The sequence below is a fragment of the Rhinopithecus roxellana genome, chromosome 11 (assembly GCF_007565055.1).
Source record: "Rhinopithecus roxellana isolate Shanxi Qingling chromosome 11, ASM756505v1, whole genome shotgun sequence".
NCBI classification, from domain to species: domain Eukaryota; kingdom Metazoa; phylum Chordata; class Mammalia; order Primates; family Cercopithecidae; genus Rhinopithecus; species Rhinopithecus roxellana.
In genome coordinates this window covers 25,414,550-25,431,179 of record NC_044559.1, presented here as the reverse complement: position 1 = coordinate 25,431,179, position 16,630 = coordinate 25,414,550, and the positions used below count along the sequence as shown (strand labels likewise).

The 16,630-nt window shown below is 44.1% G+C and overlaps 1 protein-coding gene across 1 annotated transcript in view; it reads left to right on the top strand.

Moving 5' to 3' along the window:
- Window positions 1-2,295: 2,295 nt before the first annotated feature.
- Window positions 2,296-16,630, top strand: part of FBH1 (F-box DNA helicase 1) — a 52,231-nt gene continuing 37,896 nt past the window's right edge. The window contains 6 exon segments of the mRNA XM_010366513.2: window positions 2,296-3,525; window positions 4,072-4,103; window positions 4,105-4,124; window positions 4,126-4,202; window positions 12,044-12,199; window positions 15,112-15,713. Coding sequence (XP_010364815.2) covers window positions 3,504-3,525; window positions 4,072-4,103; window positions 4,105-4,124; window positions 4,126-4,202; window positions 12,044-12,199; window positions 15,112-15,713 — 909 coding nt within the window. The 5' untranslated portion in view covers window positions 2,296-3,503.

Here is a 16,630-nt window from a genome sequence, read left to right as displayed (position 1 = left end):
GCCAGGCCTAAAAACGAGTACCATTTACATTTTTTATTGCACTTTGTGGTCCAAGGACAACCGTGTAAGGCATCACTAGGGTTTTACAGGTGGGGAAGTGGAGGCCTAACGAAGTCAGTGACTTTCTTACAGAATTATAGGTGATAAAGTCTTCTGGAAGGCAGGATGGTAGCATGTGGTGAGTGTCCGCCAGCGTCTGCCCCTGTGGTAAAATGAGCGGAGATAAATGAAAAGACTTCTGGAATGGGCCCATGAAGATAAGTCCGTTTTACTCCTGAGCTAATTGAGTTTGGTTAAGGTAACAGTGATGTGGATAAGCCGCTGGAGACAGAACTAGTCCAAGTGTCAGCTTTGCTGAGGTTATTGTTCTATCGTGCCTTGTCACTCAAAAAAAAAAAAAAAAAAAAAAAAAAAGCATAAAAGTTGTTTGAAATGCACAGAAGTGTGGCATGCCAAGCAATGTTCTGACTGCTGCCGTTAAAGTTAGTGCAAATTGGAAGTTGAGGCATCTGGTAGTTTCATACTTTTTTGCTTTTATCCCCACTACCCTCCCAGTTTCAGATGACTCTTATCTTCTCTTGCATTATGTCTCTAGTTTCCCTGTTTTTTAAACATAATTGGGACACATGGGTTCACAATAGGTTGGAATATATATATATTTTTAAGACAGAGTCTTGCTGTGTTGCTCGTGCTGGAGTGCAGTGGCACGATCTCAGCTTACTGCAACCTCCGCCTCCTGGGTTCAAGTGATTCTCCTGCCTTAACCTCCCCAGTAGCTGGGATTATAGGCGTGTGCCACCATGCTCGGCTGATTTTTTTGTATTTTTAGTAGAGATGGGGTTTCACCGTGTTGGCCAGGCTGGTCTTTAAACTCCTGGCCTCAAGTGATTCACCCAGCTCAGTCTCCCAAATGCTGGGATTACAGACGTGAGCCACCATGCCTGGCTAGGTTGGAATTTGAACCCAGGATAATTGGTTACTTCATTGGTGTTGCACATTCAGTTTGCCTCTTCTGTCTTCTCTATGAACTTATTTTGGTCTGTATCCCCCTTTGGATAACTAAATGATAATGTATATGAATCTGTCCCGCAACTCCCGTGATTTTCTGGGGCAAAAACTTGGTCTAGAGGGGTGGGATCTGAACAGTAAGCTAATGGATGGAGCTGTTTCCTGGGTCTTGCTGTTTTCCGGTTGGGCTGCTCATTTCTTTTGTGCAGGCTTTTGGAGGTTGTGGTCTGGCCTTTACTGTCACAACACACATAATCGTCATTGGCACTGACTTGCTCCCTGGCTGTCTTTCCTTTTCCGCCTGTTGTTTTTCATGAGTGTGCTATTCAGCATGCCCATTGGTACACTGACCATTTGACAGGTTTCCTGATTTGTGAGTGTGTGTGGACACCACTATTGATTTAGAATTCCAATTTTGGGTTTGTTGCCATCATCTTTTCTCTGCTTGTCTCATTCCTCTATCCCTCGTAGGCTGATTTTATTTGGAAACTGAATTTGGATTCCGTCTTTGCCTTTCTGGCTGTGAAATTACCTACTTTTAGAAAGCATCTCAAATCTTATATCTGTAACTGTCATTCACATGCCTTTTGAAGACCAGTCTCAGATTTCAGAGGACCTCCTGGAGCATAAACATGGTATTCCACAGATAACTTAAAACAAAAAATTATTTTTAAAACTGGGACTTTCGACCTCCCTCTCACTCCGGGGGGAAAAAGTGATTAAAACACAAACACTGTTTATCTTTTATTTCTTAACATGGTTAATGACGTTAACATCTCTTTTAACGTTCTACTAGAAATGCCAGTTATCCTTGTTGCTTTTTATCTTGTATCTTTCTCTTTCAGTCTTGTCAAACAAAGCTATGTTCTTACTCACCTGTCCTCTGCCCAGGGTCTGCTGCTCTCAGGCCTTTGCCAGCTCTTACATAGGTTGGTATGGTGGCTTTCTGACTTGTTTTCCTGACAAGCTCCATGTCTCTCCACCTTCTATCCTCTTCCCCGAGTCACTGCCCTAAAGTGTAAATGTGATTGTGTAATGACCCTGCTTTAAAAATTGGATGAGGCCGGGTGTGGTGGCTGACGCCTGTAATCCTACCACTTTGGGAGGCCAAGGCGGGTGGATTGCCTGAGCTCAGGAGTTTTAGACCAGCCTGGGCAACATGGTGAAACCATATCTCTACTAAAATACAAAAAATTAGCCGGGTGTGGTGGCGTGCACCTGTAGTTGCAGCTACTTGGGAGGCTGAGGCAGGAGAATCACTTGAACCTGGGAGGCAGAGGTTGCAGTGAGTCGAGATTGTGCCACTGCACCCCAGCCTGGACCAGACAGAGACTCCGTCTCAAAAAAAGAAAAAAAAAAAAATTGGATGATATCTTGAAGCCCCTACCTGATAAAGTCCAATTTCTTTTTTTGAAGCCCAGTTTCTTTATCCTTATGTGTAAGGACTTTTGTAGTCTGTGGCTCCAAATTCCTTTTCCAGCCTTGTCACCTGTCATTCCTCATCAGGGAACCTCTTGTTTTGATGAAGCCCAGCTTTCCTGCCACATGCCTCTGTATTTTTGCACACATTGTTTTCTTCCGCCTTACTGAATCCCACAATTCTTTCAAGGCTCAACTCTTCATAAAGCCTTTTTCAACTTGCCAGACTCTGTTTACGTTTCTTTACTATCACAACACTTCATTCATGCATTTATGTAGTTGTTATATTGCTTGATGTTTAGTAACTTGTGTTTTGGTAGCCGCCTTATGGGTAGGCTTATTCACTGCCGTATCACTAATGTCTAAAATAGCATTGAACCCCAAGGATACCACAAGACAAAGCCCTCACGGAGTTTATAATGAATCTGAGACATAGCAGATACGTAAAAGTAGTTGTGGAATGAACTGACTGTAGAAAAAACCCTTCAAATATAGAAAATTGTATTCTAGACCATAAATAGTGATCTTTCTCTTGTTTTTCAAACATTCCTTCCTTTCCTTAGGAAAAGCATAGACTGGAAAGCCCAGCCCATCCTTGTTGGCTGTCATACACGAGTGCTGTCTCCAAGGGAGTCATAGGTGTCTCAGATGTGAGAGGATCCCGGGGAGATTGAGCTTACTACCTGGGAACTTGCGGATTTCTGGAGAAGCAGGCTGTGGTAGCCTGGCGATGCATCAGTGAATACCCGGGAAAGGAGCTGGAGCTCTGTTTTGCTTGCTTTCTGCATTTGTTTCTTTTAGAGCTAATGGGGACATAATATTTTGAAGTTTTTCCATTTCGGGTCTGTGGCATGTAGTGGTATTTTCCTTATAGTTATGTTTTCCAAATACTTTTCAGTTTCTTTGGTTCTGACATTTCACAATGAGTTTAAAAAAATGTAATATGGAAATTAAACTTGAGGTTTTCAGAAGCTGCTTTCAAGATTTCTAGATGCAGAGAGAAGAATATCACAGTAGGAAGTGCACTGGACTGGGGGAGTCAGGAGACCTGGGTTCTTGTGTTGGCGCCGTCACTCATGAGCTACGAGGTGAATTCAGGCAAGTCCCCCCGGATCCCCAGTTTAATCGTGGCACAATTATAGGATTGCTTTGAGGCTCAGATGAGAATATAAGAAAGAACTGCAAAAGCTGTAAAGCACTTAGGAGCTATCAGATAGTGGAGAGCTTCAAAACCAAGGAAGACAGCCTACACTGTAGAAGAAGTGCTGCAGCTGTGCATTTATTCGTTTAATCAGCAATTATTTATGAAGCAATATGTGTTGCATGCTGGGTGTAAGTACCTCTCTACTCCTTCCCACTAGAACAGAGAGCTTTTGGTCTGGGATGAAAGACGTATTACATACAGACTTACACAAATAATTGTTATTAATATAATATGTAATACAATGCAATTATATTAAAACAATAATTTGTATAAGACATGTTAAATGCACACTTAGCCAAAGAATTGTTACAAGTATCTCGGATGTGTGGGGTGGTTTTATTCCTGCGAAGTGCTTCCTGCCTTGAGTGAATACTTTTATGGTGCTGGAGTTGAGAGATAACACAGTTAACTGTTGAAATTGGGCCATTCCCATTTCACAGGCTGCCATTGGACCTGTGGAGTGCCTGAGTCACTGTGATAATGGGCTACATTGCAGGACCCCTGGGCCATCTCCACAGGAGATGCCAGAGGACAAGTGCCCACTTGCTGATCTTCACGGAGCACCCTGAAAGTAAGAGGCGTGTGGGAAACTGACCAGGGTGGTTAACTGACTCCGAAATTGTCCAGAGGGCAAAACTGCCCTCTGTGGATATTTGTTAAAGTTGGGTATGGTATTATAGCAGTTTCTGCAGTCAGGTATCTTGTACTAGAGAGACAAGTTGATTTTTTTTTAAAAGCAATTATTTAATAACAATTTTTTCCTTCCAGGGATTCTAGGTACTTATTGTCTTCATCTTGTCCATTTAGGTCTGTAACCTGTAAGTTTTAAAGGACCTTTTGGTATGAATACTGACTAGTAAAGGTAGGGGAAGAAAGGAAATTATTTGGTATCCATTTCAAATGATCCTGAATGGTTAGGGTAAGCTTTGCTGCATTAACAAATAGATCCAGACATGTAACGGCCTCACAGTAGAAGTTTATTTTTCAATCCCATAGCAATCTAAGGAGGCTGCAGGTCGTGGTGGTGGTTGGAGTTTGTAGGTGTGGGGAGGGTTCTCTTTAAAGCAGTAGTCCGAGGATTGAGGCTGCTGGAGGCTCTTCTATTTCGAACACCTGGCTTCTAAGGATGTCCTGGGAATCAGCTTCCCAGTTAAGAGGAAGAGGAGAAGAGAAGAGTGAAGGGCAGGTCTGGAAGAGGTGTGCACTGCTGTTGTTACCACTGCATTGGCTGGCAGCCAGCAGTAAGGCAACATCCACCTGCGCACAGGACTGGGAAGTATAGCCTGGCTGTGTGCTCAGGGAGAAGAGCAACAACATTCTTTGCAGCAAAACCTGAAACACTCAGTTTCACTTTCTGTGACTTGTTTTGTAAGTTGTTTTCAATAAAGAAGATTAAAAAAAGAAGCCAGGCAAATGAAAGCATAGGAGAGGAGTGGCAGACACACAGTTCTCATTCCGCGAGTGCGGGAGTGTCTCTTGTTTCCCCCTTGTGCACTTTGAGGGATGAGGGGATAGACGTGGTCCCTTCTTTTTAGTTCCCAGTAGTAGAGTTCTTGTAAGGACTCATTCAGGGGAGACTGATAAGGGTCTCCTCTCCATCGGGGACCTCACCAGGGCGTGGAGTAGGTTAGAGTGGGCTGGAAGGGGATAGGCTGTCATCAAGGTGAAGAAATTTGAGGGATAGTGGAGGGCTAAACTCCAGATCTGACCACTTCCAAGTCAGCAAAGGCCAGGAATTGCTGAGATAGGGCTAAAAGCTGAGGGTTAGCAAAGAGAGGTGGGTCCTAGAATGGGGACCCCTGGGGTGGAGGACCGAGAAGTCACACAGTTAGAAAGCCGTCACAGAAAAGGCAGTGTGGGAATGAGCTTACTTAAGCCTGGGGAATATTCGTTTGACAAAATGGTTTGTGTACATTCTGGTTTTTCTGCCCTGACACCTGAGGGCTCTAACACATTTCTGTTGGTAATTGTAGAAGACAGTGTCCAAGGGTGGGGGCACAGATGCCCAGTTTGGTGTGTAGGAGACCAATTTCAACAACTCTGGGGGCCTTGTAGAGTTTGCAAAGCCCCATAAGTGATTGTAATCTCTCTGCACCCATAAGAACCCCTAGTTTAGACGCAGCTTCCCTTTATCTGTGGTTGTTCACAACAGATAACTTCACTCCCTAAAGAATCACAAGCAGCTTCTAACAGTAAATGCCCTTTATGGGAGGTGTAAAGTGCACTTGCTATGTAGGGAGGGAGGCATACCATGAGCTTTGGGTGACTCAGGGAAGGAGGATTTTTATGGAAGAGGTAGCATTTGAGCATCTTTATTTTGATGAAGTTATTTTTGAACTGCTTTTTAAAAAGGTATATTAGTAAGAACAGAATAGAAGGGTGATTAGAATTCTAGTGTAGTGTTTTGGTTTTATTTTTAACCATTTAGCAAGAACATTAATGCTGTTAAAACAAAACTGATGTGCCTTTTAGGAGACACTCAGATTGGTGTGGTAGTCACACATTTCTTCTGACGCTTCTGTTGCTAGGTGTTGACATAGATTTAGAGATAGGTGTTGTCACCCTCAATGTGAGTGGCTCGAGTACTTACATACATATTGTGTCATTCTCTGAATTCAGCGTGGCAGGTTATTATAATCCTCATTTTCATAAGCAAGGCTTTGGCAATGAATATACCTACCAAGTGTGGGTCTTCTCCTGCACCCCACAGCCTCGGAGGGGCTTTAAGGGAACATTAAGTGTAATGCCTGTAATTGCAGAGGAGGTGGACACAGGGCTCTTGCGCAGGAGGTGAACACAGGGCTCCTGGCTCCCAGTTCAGGGCATCACAGCACCTGTCTCTGAGACCAGAGATACAGTTTAGTTTTCCCGACCTCCAGCTGACGTCAGTAAAGTGATTTTTGATACATATATCCAATAGATCCAAGGGGTGGGGGATCCAATAAAAGTGTTAATAAAAATCCAATAAAAGTACCAGCTCATCCCCCAGCCAAGCTATGGCTGGTAACGCCATTCCAGATATGTGATATAGGTTACTCATCTTAGTGCACAGAGGCCAGATCACCAGTCTAAGCGCCCCTCCCCAGGGCTGAACCTTAACTCCTCCCAGGGTGGCTTCATGCCAGAACATACTGGAATATACTCCCTCGAAGCGGAACACAGTGTTCCAACACTCCTATTAGCGCTTTCTGTTACTCCTGTGTCTTTGTTGGATTTTTGCAAACACTTAATCTTTGCAACAAGCATTTTGGATTCAGATGTGTTTTCGGAGATAAATACATAAAGTAAAAACCTATCCTGTTCATATTACCTTTTCCAAAGCAGTTCCTTTTGGGACTGAACATTTTTGATGTTCTGTCATCAGTCTGTTGTGAGGTACCAGTGAGGTCTCCCTGTGGGAGCAGTTCTACAATATATGCCTAGGGATTAGAGTGTAGGCTCCTGGACCTCCCAACTGAACTCTTCTCCCTGCTCCTCACCCTCCTTGACACTCTCAGTATTCACAGAACGTGTGCTGCCTCAGTCCATTCGGGCTGGTATAACAAAATACCATAACTGGGCCGCTTATAATCAGAAGTCTGTCTCTCACAGATGTGGAGGCTGGAAGTCCAAGATCAAGGTGCCAGCAGATTTGGCGTCTGGTGAGGGCTGCTTCCTGGTTCATAGATGGCACCTTCTCTTTGTGTGCTCATATGTTGGCAGGAGTAAGGGAGCTCTCTGGGACCTCTCTGATAAGGGCACTAATCCCGTTTGTGGGGACTTCACCCTCGTGACCTTATCACTTCCTAGAATCCCACTTTTTTTTTTTTTTTTTTTGAGGCACAGTCTCTCTCTATTGCCCAGGATGGAGTGCAGTGGCACAATCTTGGGTCACTGCAGCCTCCACCTCCCAGATTCAAGTGATTCTTGGGTCTCAGCCTCCTGAGTAGCTGGGGTTACAGGTACCTGCCACCACACCTGGCTAATTTTTATATTTTTAGTAAAGATGGGGTTTCACCATGTTGCCAGGCTGGTCTTGAACTCTAGACCTCAAGTGATCCACCTGCCGTGGCCTCTCAAAGTGGTGGGAATACAGGTGTGAGCCACCATGCCTGGCCGAGAGCCCCACCTCTTCATGCCATCACCTTGGGGGTGAGGATTTCAGTGTGTGAATTTTCAGGAACATGAACATTGAATCCATGGCACAGACTATGTGTCTGGCTCCACGCTATCTACATACAGAGTTACGGCGGTGAACAAGGTGGGCTAGCTGCTTACCTTGGGGCATGCGATGCGTACTGTCTTTTTGACTCTCAGGCATTTGATTGAGACATCTCCATATAGTTGATGGTCATTATCAATGCACTGTTGTTACAGTGAGGTGGCTGCAGAAGGCTTCAATAAAGTCATTCTTACGTACTTCACAAAAAACGTTCCGGGGTTCACCCTGCATGTGTAAGTACCTCTTCTATAGAAATCTGCCAGGCTCTGTTTGTAGCTATTTCCAAAAGCCAAATGTAGAAGGCCATCATAGATTTGGGTGGGCGTCAGACCCTTCAACTGAGCCTAATTTTCTCGCTGGTTATGTGCCTTTTCATTGACTTTCAGAAGCCTTCTGGGACCTGACACACCATTCAGCTAAGCAGGCCTGCAGCTGGCCTGAGGTCCCGAGTCTCAGATTTGAGTGGTTTGATGTTGATCTTGCTGCTTTGTGATTTTTTTTTCCTTCATGATTTTATCCATGAAAGCTTTTCCTCTCCAGGCCAGTTTGGCAGTAGATGTTCACCTCCTATTTAAGTGAGATATTCACTATTGGTAACTTTCTTTAGTGAGTATCTCCAGTTATTTAGTTTATTTTATTTTTTCCTTTTTTCCTTTCCCTTCAGCAGGATGCATAGTGTCTCCAGTTCTAATTATAGATACCGTACTGACCAGCTCTGAAGCAATTGGGACGGTTTGAGGAGAGAGAAAAGCAGGCATGAGTCCACTCTCTTGGATCTGTAGGGCCTGTGGATTTGCTGCCGGGAATCCTGCAGCCACTCCTGCTGTTGAGCCGTGTGCGGGACACCTCACCCAGGATTTTCGGGTGTTCTAGAAGCCATGTTGCTGCTCTCCCGTATTTCTTTTGCCAATATGCCCAGAGGTCCCCATTCAGGCAAAATAGTCCTTGGGATATATTTGTAATACGAAGGGTTTTGAACAGAGGAAATAAAATTTCATGTCTTATTTTTTAAAAAGAGAACAATAAGACTTTGTTTTCTTTCCAACGTAGAAAACTTTGATTTTAGTTTTTAATGTAGAAAAACTTCACATTCATACTTTGTTACTGTGTGAATAAGATGATTTGTTGTTGTTTTACTCTAGATAAACTGGTCAGCAACATTACAGAACCAGCACAAACCAGCACAAAAACCATCAAAGTGGAGGGGGTGTTTGGTTTTCTGTTCATAATAAGCGAGCCATGTTACTGGTTAGTTTAGAAGGGTATTTCCAGTAATACGGAATTGGCTGTAATTGGGCTGCTAATACACTTCCTGCTTTGCCATTAGGCAGCATCTTTATAATTTGAAAGATATTTCAACATCTTATGCAAGCTACTCACATAAACCTCGTTAAATAGAGGAAACAGGTAAGTTTGTGTGCCTGCAGTTGGATAATTTGACAGACAGTTTTGAGCATTTTTTCTCATCTGTTCCTGGTGGCACCTCTCAGACTTAGACGAGATCGGGCATGATCAGGGTGGGATGGCCGTAGACCTGTCAGACTTAGAGACCTGAGGTGCCCTGAAGCCATAGAGCTAGCAAGTGGCCAGCTGAGGGCGCCAGCCCAGCTCTCTTGCCAGGCCCTCCGCCCACTCACCGTGCTGTGCTGTGCTGCTTCGTGAGAGTGAGCGCATTTGTGAGTGCTGGGGCCTGACACTCGTGGAGTTTCACCAGCTTCTAAGGTCAGGTGGTTCGAAGATCTCCAGCATCCTTTCCGAGGGGCTCACAGAACTGGTTTTGTGTGTTGAATTGATTTTGGAAAAGTCTTAAAATATGAAGTTTTTTTTAAAAAAGCTGGTATTAAACCTTGAAAAAGTTATCTGAAATTTGGATGTGTGATTTCTGAATTAGCTAGGGAGGAATAATGAGAAAATATTGTAAACGATAGCAACTAAACTCACTGGGGTCTTGGTTTTATGTATTTTCAAGCTTAAAGGAAATGTTGAGCTGGGCACAGTGGCTCACATCTGTAATCCTAGCACTGTGGGAGGCCGAGGTGGGCGGATCACTTGAGGCCAGGAGTTTGAGACCAGCCTGGCCAACATGGTAAAACCCTGTCTCTACTAAAGATACAAAAGTTAGCTGGGAGTGGTGGCGGGGGCCTGTAGTCCCAGCTACTTGGGAGGCCAGGGCAAGAAGATCGCTTGAACCTAAGAGGTGAAGGTTGCATTGAGCCAAGATTGTGTCACTACAGTCCAGCCTAAGCAACAGAGGGAGACTCTGTTTCAAAAAAAGAAAAAAGAAAAGAAATGTTGAGTGAGATTCTGGCATTTGATACCATAGTTTAGTGGTGGAGTATTCTTTTTTTTTTTTTTGGAAACGGAGTTTCGCTCTTGTTGCCCCGGCTGGAGTGCAATGGCATGACCTCGGCTCACTGCAAGCTCTGCCTTCCGCGTTCAAGCGATTCTCCTGCCTCAGCCTCCTGGGCGCATGCCACCATGCCCAGCTAATTTTTTCTATTTTTAATAGAGACAGGGTTTCACTATGTTGGCCAGGCTGGTCTTGAACTCCTGACGTCAGGTGATCCACCCGCCTCAGCCTCCCAAAGCGCTGGGATTACAGGTGTGAGACACTGCGCCCAGCCTATTGGAGTATTTCTAGGACCTGTGAAAATATGATACTGATAGAACCTGATTTTATTCTCTTTTGACCATCTCCTATAAAGGCTAACTTTAATTCTTTTTTTTTTTTTTTTTTTTTTTTTTTTGAGATAGGGTTTTACTCTGTCGTCCAGGCTGGAGTGCAATGGCACAATCTTGGGTCACTGCAACCTCCACCTCCCGGGTTCAAGTGATTCTTGGGCCTCAGCCTCCTGAACAGCTGGGGTTACAGGTGCCTGCCACCACACCTGGCTGATTTTTATATTATTAGTAGAGATGGGGTTTCACCATCTTGCCAGTCTGGTCATGAACTCTAGACCTCAAGTGAACCACCTGCCTTGGCCTCTCAAAGTGCTGGGCTTATAGGCATGAGCCACCGCACCTGGCCTAATTCTTATTTTTAAGAAGTGCATGTTTATATTTTAGTGTTTAATGCCATAAGGAGGTAGCTAGATCTTACATGCAGCAACAGATGCAGAAGCATGGAGAATCTTGGTTACACATGGATAAGAATTACCTGAAAGAAGATGAGTAATACAAAACCAAGTATTTCAGTACTGTTGAAACAGAATTCTAGGCACAATTGCTGCTGTAGTGTTTTGCTAAGGGAAGATACGAAGTTTTCTCCTCTAAAGGGCCTGGAAAGGAATTGGCTTCTCTTGCATTTGGGGCTGGGGGAGTCGCTGCTGTCCTTTCAAGTCTGTTCTCAATACCGAGGTGCTCGGGGGGCTGAGAGATGTGTGCCCTTTGGTCCTTCTCTCAGGGAGATTGGAGCCTGTATTATCACGATGTTTTGCTTCTAGTTATGTGCTTTTCATGTTATGTGCTTTTTACTATAATTAAAAAATTTTAACAATTTAACAAAAACAGTTATAAAAGTTTTTTGTTATTAAAAAAATAGCCTATTCTTAAATACTTTTGATTATTATAAAAAAAAATAAATGGCCTGGATAAAGTTAAGGAAAAGATGCCAAACCTCAGTATATCCACTAATGACAACTTCTTTTTTTGCTGTGTTGCCCAGATTGCAGTGCAGTGGTGCGATCTTGGCTCACTGCAACCTCCACCTCTTGGGTTCAAGCTACTGTTTCGCCTCAGCCTCCTGAGTAGCTAGCAGTGCAGGCCTGCACCACAAGGCCCACCTAATTTTTGTATTTTTAGTAGAGAGAGGGTTTTGCCACGTTGGCCAGGCCGATCTCCAACTCCTGGCCTCAAGTGATCCACCCACCTCCGCCTCCCAAAGTTCTGGGATTACAGGCGTGAGCCAGTGCACCCAGCCACAACTTTTTCTTAAATGAGCATTTCATGACTAAAGCTTCTAGAAAGTATAAGTAGAAAAAAAGATCTTAAGATCTTAAAATGTCACTTAGGATTCTTCAATTCTAAGGAAGAAAAATGCTAAGAAACGGAAAGGACAAAGTTGGTGGGCAAGGGGAAGGGGGAAGGGTTGGCTGGGGTGTTGACACAATTGTGTCACTATGCAGAAATGTGAGTATGATGTGTTGGCTAGCTTTCAGAATTGGCGATAACTAATGAATATCCCCTTTCTTCTACCTGCTGGTATGAAACAGTGAGACGGTTTAAGCGGAAGCATCTTACTGCCATCGACTGCCAGCATTTGGCTCGGAGTCACTTGGCTGTGACCCAGCCCTTCGGTCAGAGATGGACAAACAGAGATCCGAACCATGGTCTCTATCCTAAACCCAGAACAAAAAGAGGGAGTAGGGGTATGTCTCCTCCAAAACTCTTGCATTTCAAAACCTGTAGTGTGTGGGTCCTTTGAATATCTCCTAGTGTAAAAGTATTTGTAAATATTGCTGCTGTGATTTTGTAGTCTTGATGCAATAGCTTGACACTTTCTTTATTATTTGTGACTTTTCCATGAAAATTTTTTTTTTTTTTTTTTTTTTTTTTGAGACAGAGTTTCACTCTTGTTGCCCAGGCTGGAGTGCAATGGTGCGATCTCGGCTCACTGCAACCTCCGCCTCCCAGGTTCAAGTGATTCTCCTGCCTCAGCCTCCTAAGTAGCTAGGATTACAGGTGCATGCCAATTTTGTTTCTTTTAGTAGAGACAGGGTTTCTCCATGTTGGTCAGGCTGGTCTCGAACTCCTGACCTCAGGTGATCCACCCGCCTCGGCCTCTCAAAGTACTGGGATTATAGGTGTGAGACACCGCACCCCACTGAGTTTTCCATGAAAACTCTGTCCTATTATCATAGTTCGTAAAAGCTCCGGAAAAGTGTGGTGGAATGAATCCTATTAGCTTTTGTAAAGTGATGGAAGACATGGGCCAGTGTCACTCTTATTCCAATCCAGAAACATTGAGATTAGTTGACTCTTCGTTCATCTTCTCTGTCCAATCTGTCACTAGGTCCATGTGTCATTATTTTTCCTCCAAAGTGTTCCTTCATCCTGAGCTCTTTGTCACCTAGTACCTGGACTACTACAGTAACCCTGCTCCTTGACTTCAGATTTTATCTCTGCTAAATCAACTGGAACGTCCCCCCTAGGTACCAAATGAATTCCCACTTTAGTTAATAAATCTAGATTGTGTTATTTCCCTTTGATACAACTAATTTCAGAATCCAACTCAAATATTATCTGGTTGTCCTTTTTTTTTCTTTTTTTGAGGCAGGGTCTTGCTCTGTCATCCAGGAGTGCAGTGGCACCATTTCAGCTCACTGCAGCCTCTGCCTGTCACCTCAGCCTCCCAAATAGCTGGGACTTACAGGCGCGTGCCACCATGCCCAGCTAATTTTTGTATTTTTTTTTTTTTGTAGAGACAGGGTTTTGCTATGTTGCCCAGGCTGGTCTCAAACTCCTGCTTCCCACCTGCTTCCGCCTCTCAAACTGCCAGGATTACAGGTGCGAGCCAACCTCTCCCAGCCTGGTTGTCTTTAACTATTGTATGTTTCCTGCTGTGGGAACTACTATAACCAGCTGTATGAGGTAGTTTGAAACTTACTGATATCCTGTTTGATACTGAGTTTGTTCCCATATATAGAAGTCTGTTTCTTCTCTATTTTGAGTTCTTTACTGACAAGGACTTGTGAGGTGGCCCTGACCAGGTGGTAAGGTCTCAATGACTGTGGGTGTGACTGAATTCAACAGTTGGAAGATACTAGGATTTGGCTGGGAGCAGTAGCTCACGCCTTATTTGTAATCCCAGTACTTTGGGAGGTTGAAGTGGGAGAACTGCTTGAGCCCAGAAGTGCCAGACCAGCCTGGGCAACATAGTGAGACCCCGTCTCTATTTAAAATAATAATAATAATATTTTTTAAAAAAGAAAATTCTAGGATTTAACCCGGATCATGTGGATTTAACCTATAGTAATAGTGGTGTGAAAACTCTGGGTTTCTATCAAATTGCCCAAGAAAGAGTTAACAGTTATATATATATATATATATATATTTTTTTTTTTACTAATATAGAAAAATATCTGTTTCCGTTTCATAAATTTTGTTAAAGGCTAAACCAAGTTTCAGTCCATTCTCCTCCAAAGTGAGTATTTTAGTTCCAGCCATTTAGAAAGGAACTATATATTATTGATAAGGTGTTTACTTCTTTGGCATTTAAAAATAATTTTTAGGAGTTTGAAAATGCTGTGGGATGTATGAAATCACCATTTAGGCTTTCCTATGTTCCTGAAAAATCTGTGAGGTCAGGAAATGTAACCATTTTTCACTTTACATTTGTCTCAGAATCATTGGTGCTTAGTAAATGCTCACTGAACAAACATGTAGAAGAGATTAGGTACCATTCTAATACTATAAAGAGAATTCTGAGTCCTGCCTTTTTATTTTAAAATAATGTGTCACCTTCACAGGAAGAGATATGAATAAAAGCTGGGCACAGTGGCTCACGCCTGTAATCCCAGCACTTTGGGAGGCTGAGGCGAGTGGGTTACTTGAGGTCAGGAATTCTAGGCCAGCCTGGCCAACACGGCGAAACTCCATCTCTACTAAAATACAAAAATTAGCCAGGCCTGGTGGCATACGCCTGTAGTCCCAGCTACTTGGGAGGCTGAGGCAGGAGAATAGCTTGAACCTGGGAGGTGGAGGTTGCAGTGAGCCAAGATCATGCCACTGCACTCCAGCCTGGGCGACAGAGCGAGACTCCATCTCAAAAATAAATAAATACATAAATAAAAAAGAAATAAAAATAAAAGTTTTAGCACTGTCACATGAGAAGAGTGAGATTTTCAGAATCCTGATAACCCCAAGCATGTGAATTTCTGCTTAAGCACATGTAGGCTTTCTGTTGTGAGTGGGAGCGGGGCACTTTGTGAGTGGCGGTGTGGTTGTGAGCAGTCACCTCCTTTTTGTCTGTCCATTCAGATGTTCCCTGCATAGCCTGTTTCTCTGTACTTGTATTTACTGCAGGGAGTATTGTTGGCCCTCACACCATGCGAAGACTGGTCTCTGTCTCTTTGCAAATGTGTGTCTGGTTATATGATAGAGCCAAATGTAAATATTGTTTGAATTAGTTATTTATATAATCAGCTGGCCCATAAATGTGTTTTTATCTCTTTCCTCTGTTAACACAGATAATTGAAAATTAATGTGTCTTATTTGGGTTAATAGCAGGTCAACAGTCATCGTTCATTTCTTGTCCATCCTGTTTGGGTTATCTCTACAGGTCAGGGACGTCAAAGATGTATCCCTGAGTTCTTCCTAGCAGGCAAGCGGCCGTGCACCAATGACATGGCCAAAAGCAATTCTGTTGGCCAGGACAGCTGTCAGGACTCTGAGGGTGACATGATCTTTCCTGCAGAGAGCAGCTGTGCACTGCCTCAGGAAGGCAGTGGAGAAGCATGGCTGGGCTCATCAGGGTCTGCCCCGCCCTCCAGGAAGCGGTCTCGGTCCTCTGAGGAAGAGAGTAACCAGGCTACCGGGACCAGCCGGTGGGATGGAGTTTCTAAGAAAGCTCCGCGGCACCATTTGACTGTGCCATGCACAAGGCCTAGGGAGGCCAGGCAAGAAGCAGAGGACAGTACGTCTCAACTCTCTGAGGAGTCTGGAGAAACCGACCGAGATGCTGGGGACATGGGTCCTGATCCCATTCCTGACTCATACTATGGGCTTCTTGGGACCTTGCCCTGCCAGGAAGCACCAAGCCACATTTGTAGCCTGCCTAGTGAGGTCCTGAGGCACGTGTTTGCCTTCCTCCCGGTGGAAGACCTCTATTGGAACCTGAGCTTGGTGTGCCACCTGTGGAGGGAGATCATCAGTGACCCTCTGGTGAGTGAGTGCTGGAGTTGGGAGATGTTTCCTCTAAAAGCACGTAACTTTGCTTAATGTATGCTTCTAATCAGAGGATCTTTTCAGAAATGGTTTCCGTTTGCCTTCAGAAGACATTCAGACTCCTTAGAGGCATTTAAGGCCTTCCGTGTCTGCCCCACCCTATGACTCCAGCTTCTTCGCTCACTTCCACTCAACACGGCTTCCCTGTGTTCCAACTACCGCTCAACTGCTGTGTCCTGACCACAGACTGCACGTTCCTTCCCCTCCCTGGGTTGCTCTCATCCTCCCACGCTCCCCACCTGGAGGGTTCCTCATATCTCCCTTGACCTCTTGTTTTTTGTTTTTTTTTTGAGACAGAGTTTCCTGCTGTCGCCCAGGCTGAAGGGCAGGCAGTGGCACGATCTCGACTCACTGCAACCTCTGCCTTTTGGGTTCAAGTGATTCTCCTGCCTCAGCCTCCCCAGTAGCCGGGATTACAGGTGTGCACCACCACACCTGGCTAATTTTTGTATTTTCAGTAGAGACGGGGTTTTACCATGTTGGCCAGGCTGGTCTCCGAAACTCCTAACAACTAGTGATCTGCCTGCCATCAGCCTCCCAACTGCTGGGATTACAGGCGTGAGCCACTACGTCCAGCCCGTTTTTTGTTTGTTTGTTTGTTTTAATGTAAGCATTTATAGCTATAAACCGCTCTCTTAAAACAGAACAACAGCATTCATTGCATTTCATAAGTTTTGCTGTGTTATGTTTTCATTTTCATTTGTCTCAAGATATTTTCTAATTTTCTTTGTGATTTCTTCTTTGACCCATTGCTTGTTTTAAGAATGTGGTTTTTTTGCTTGTTTGTTTTGTTTTGTTTTGTTTTAAGACAGAGTCTCTGTCATCCAGGCTGGAGTGCAGTGGCTTGATTTTGG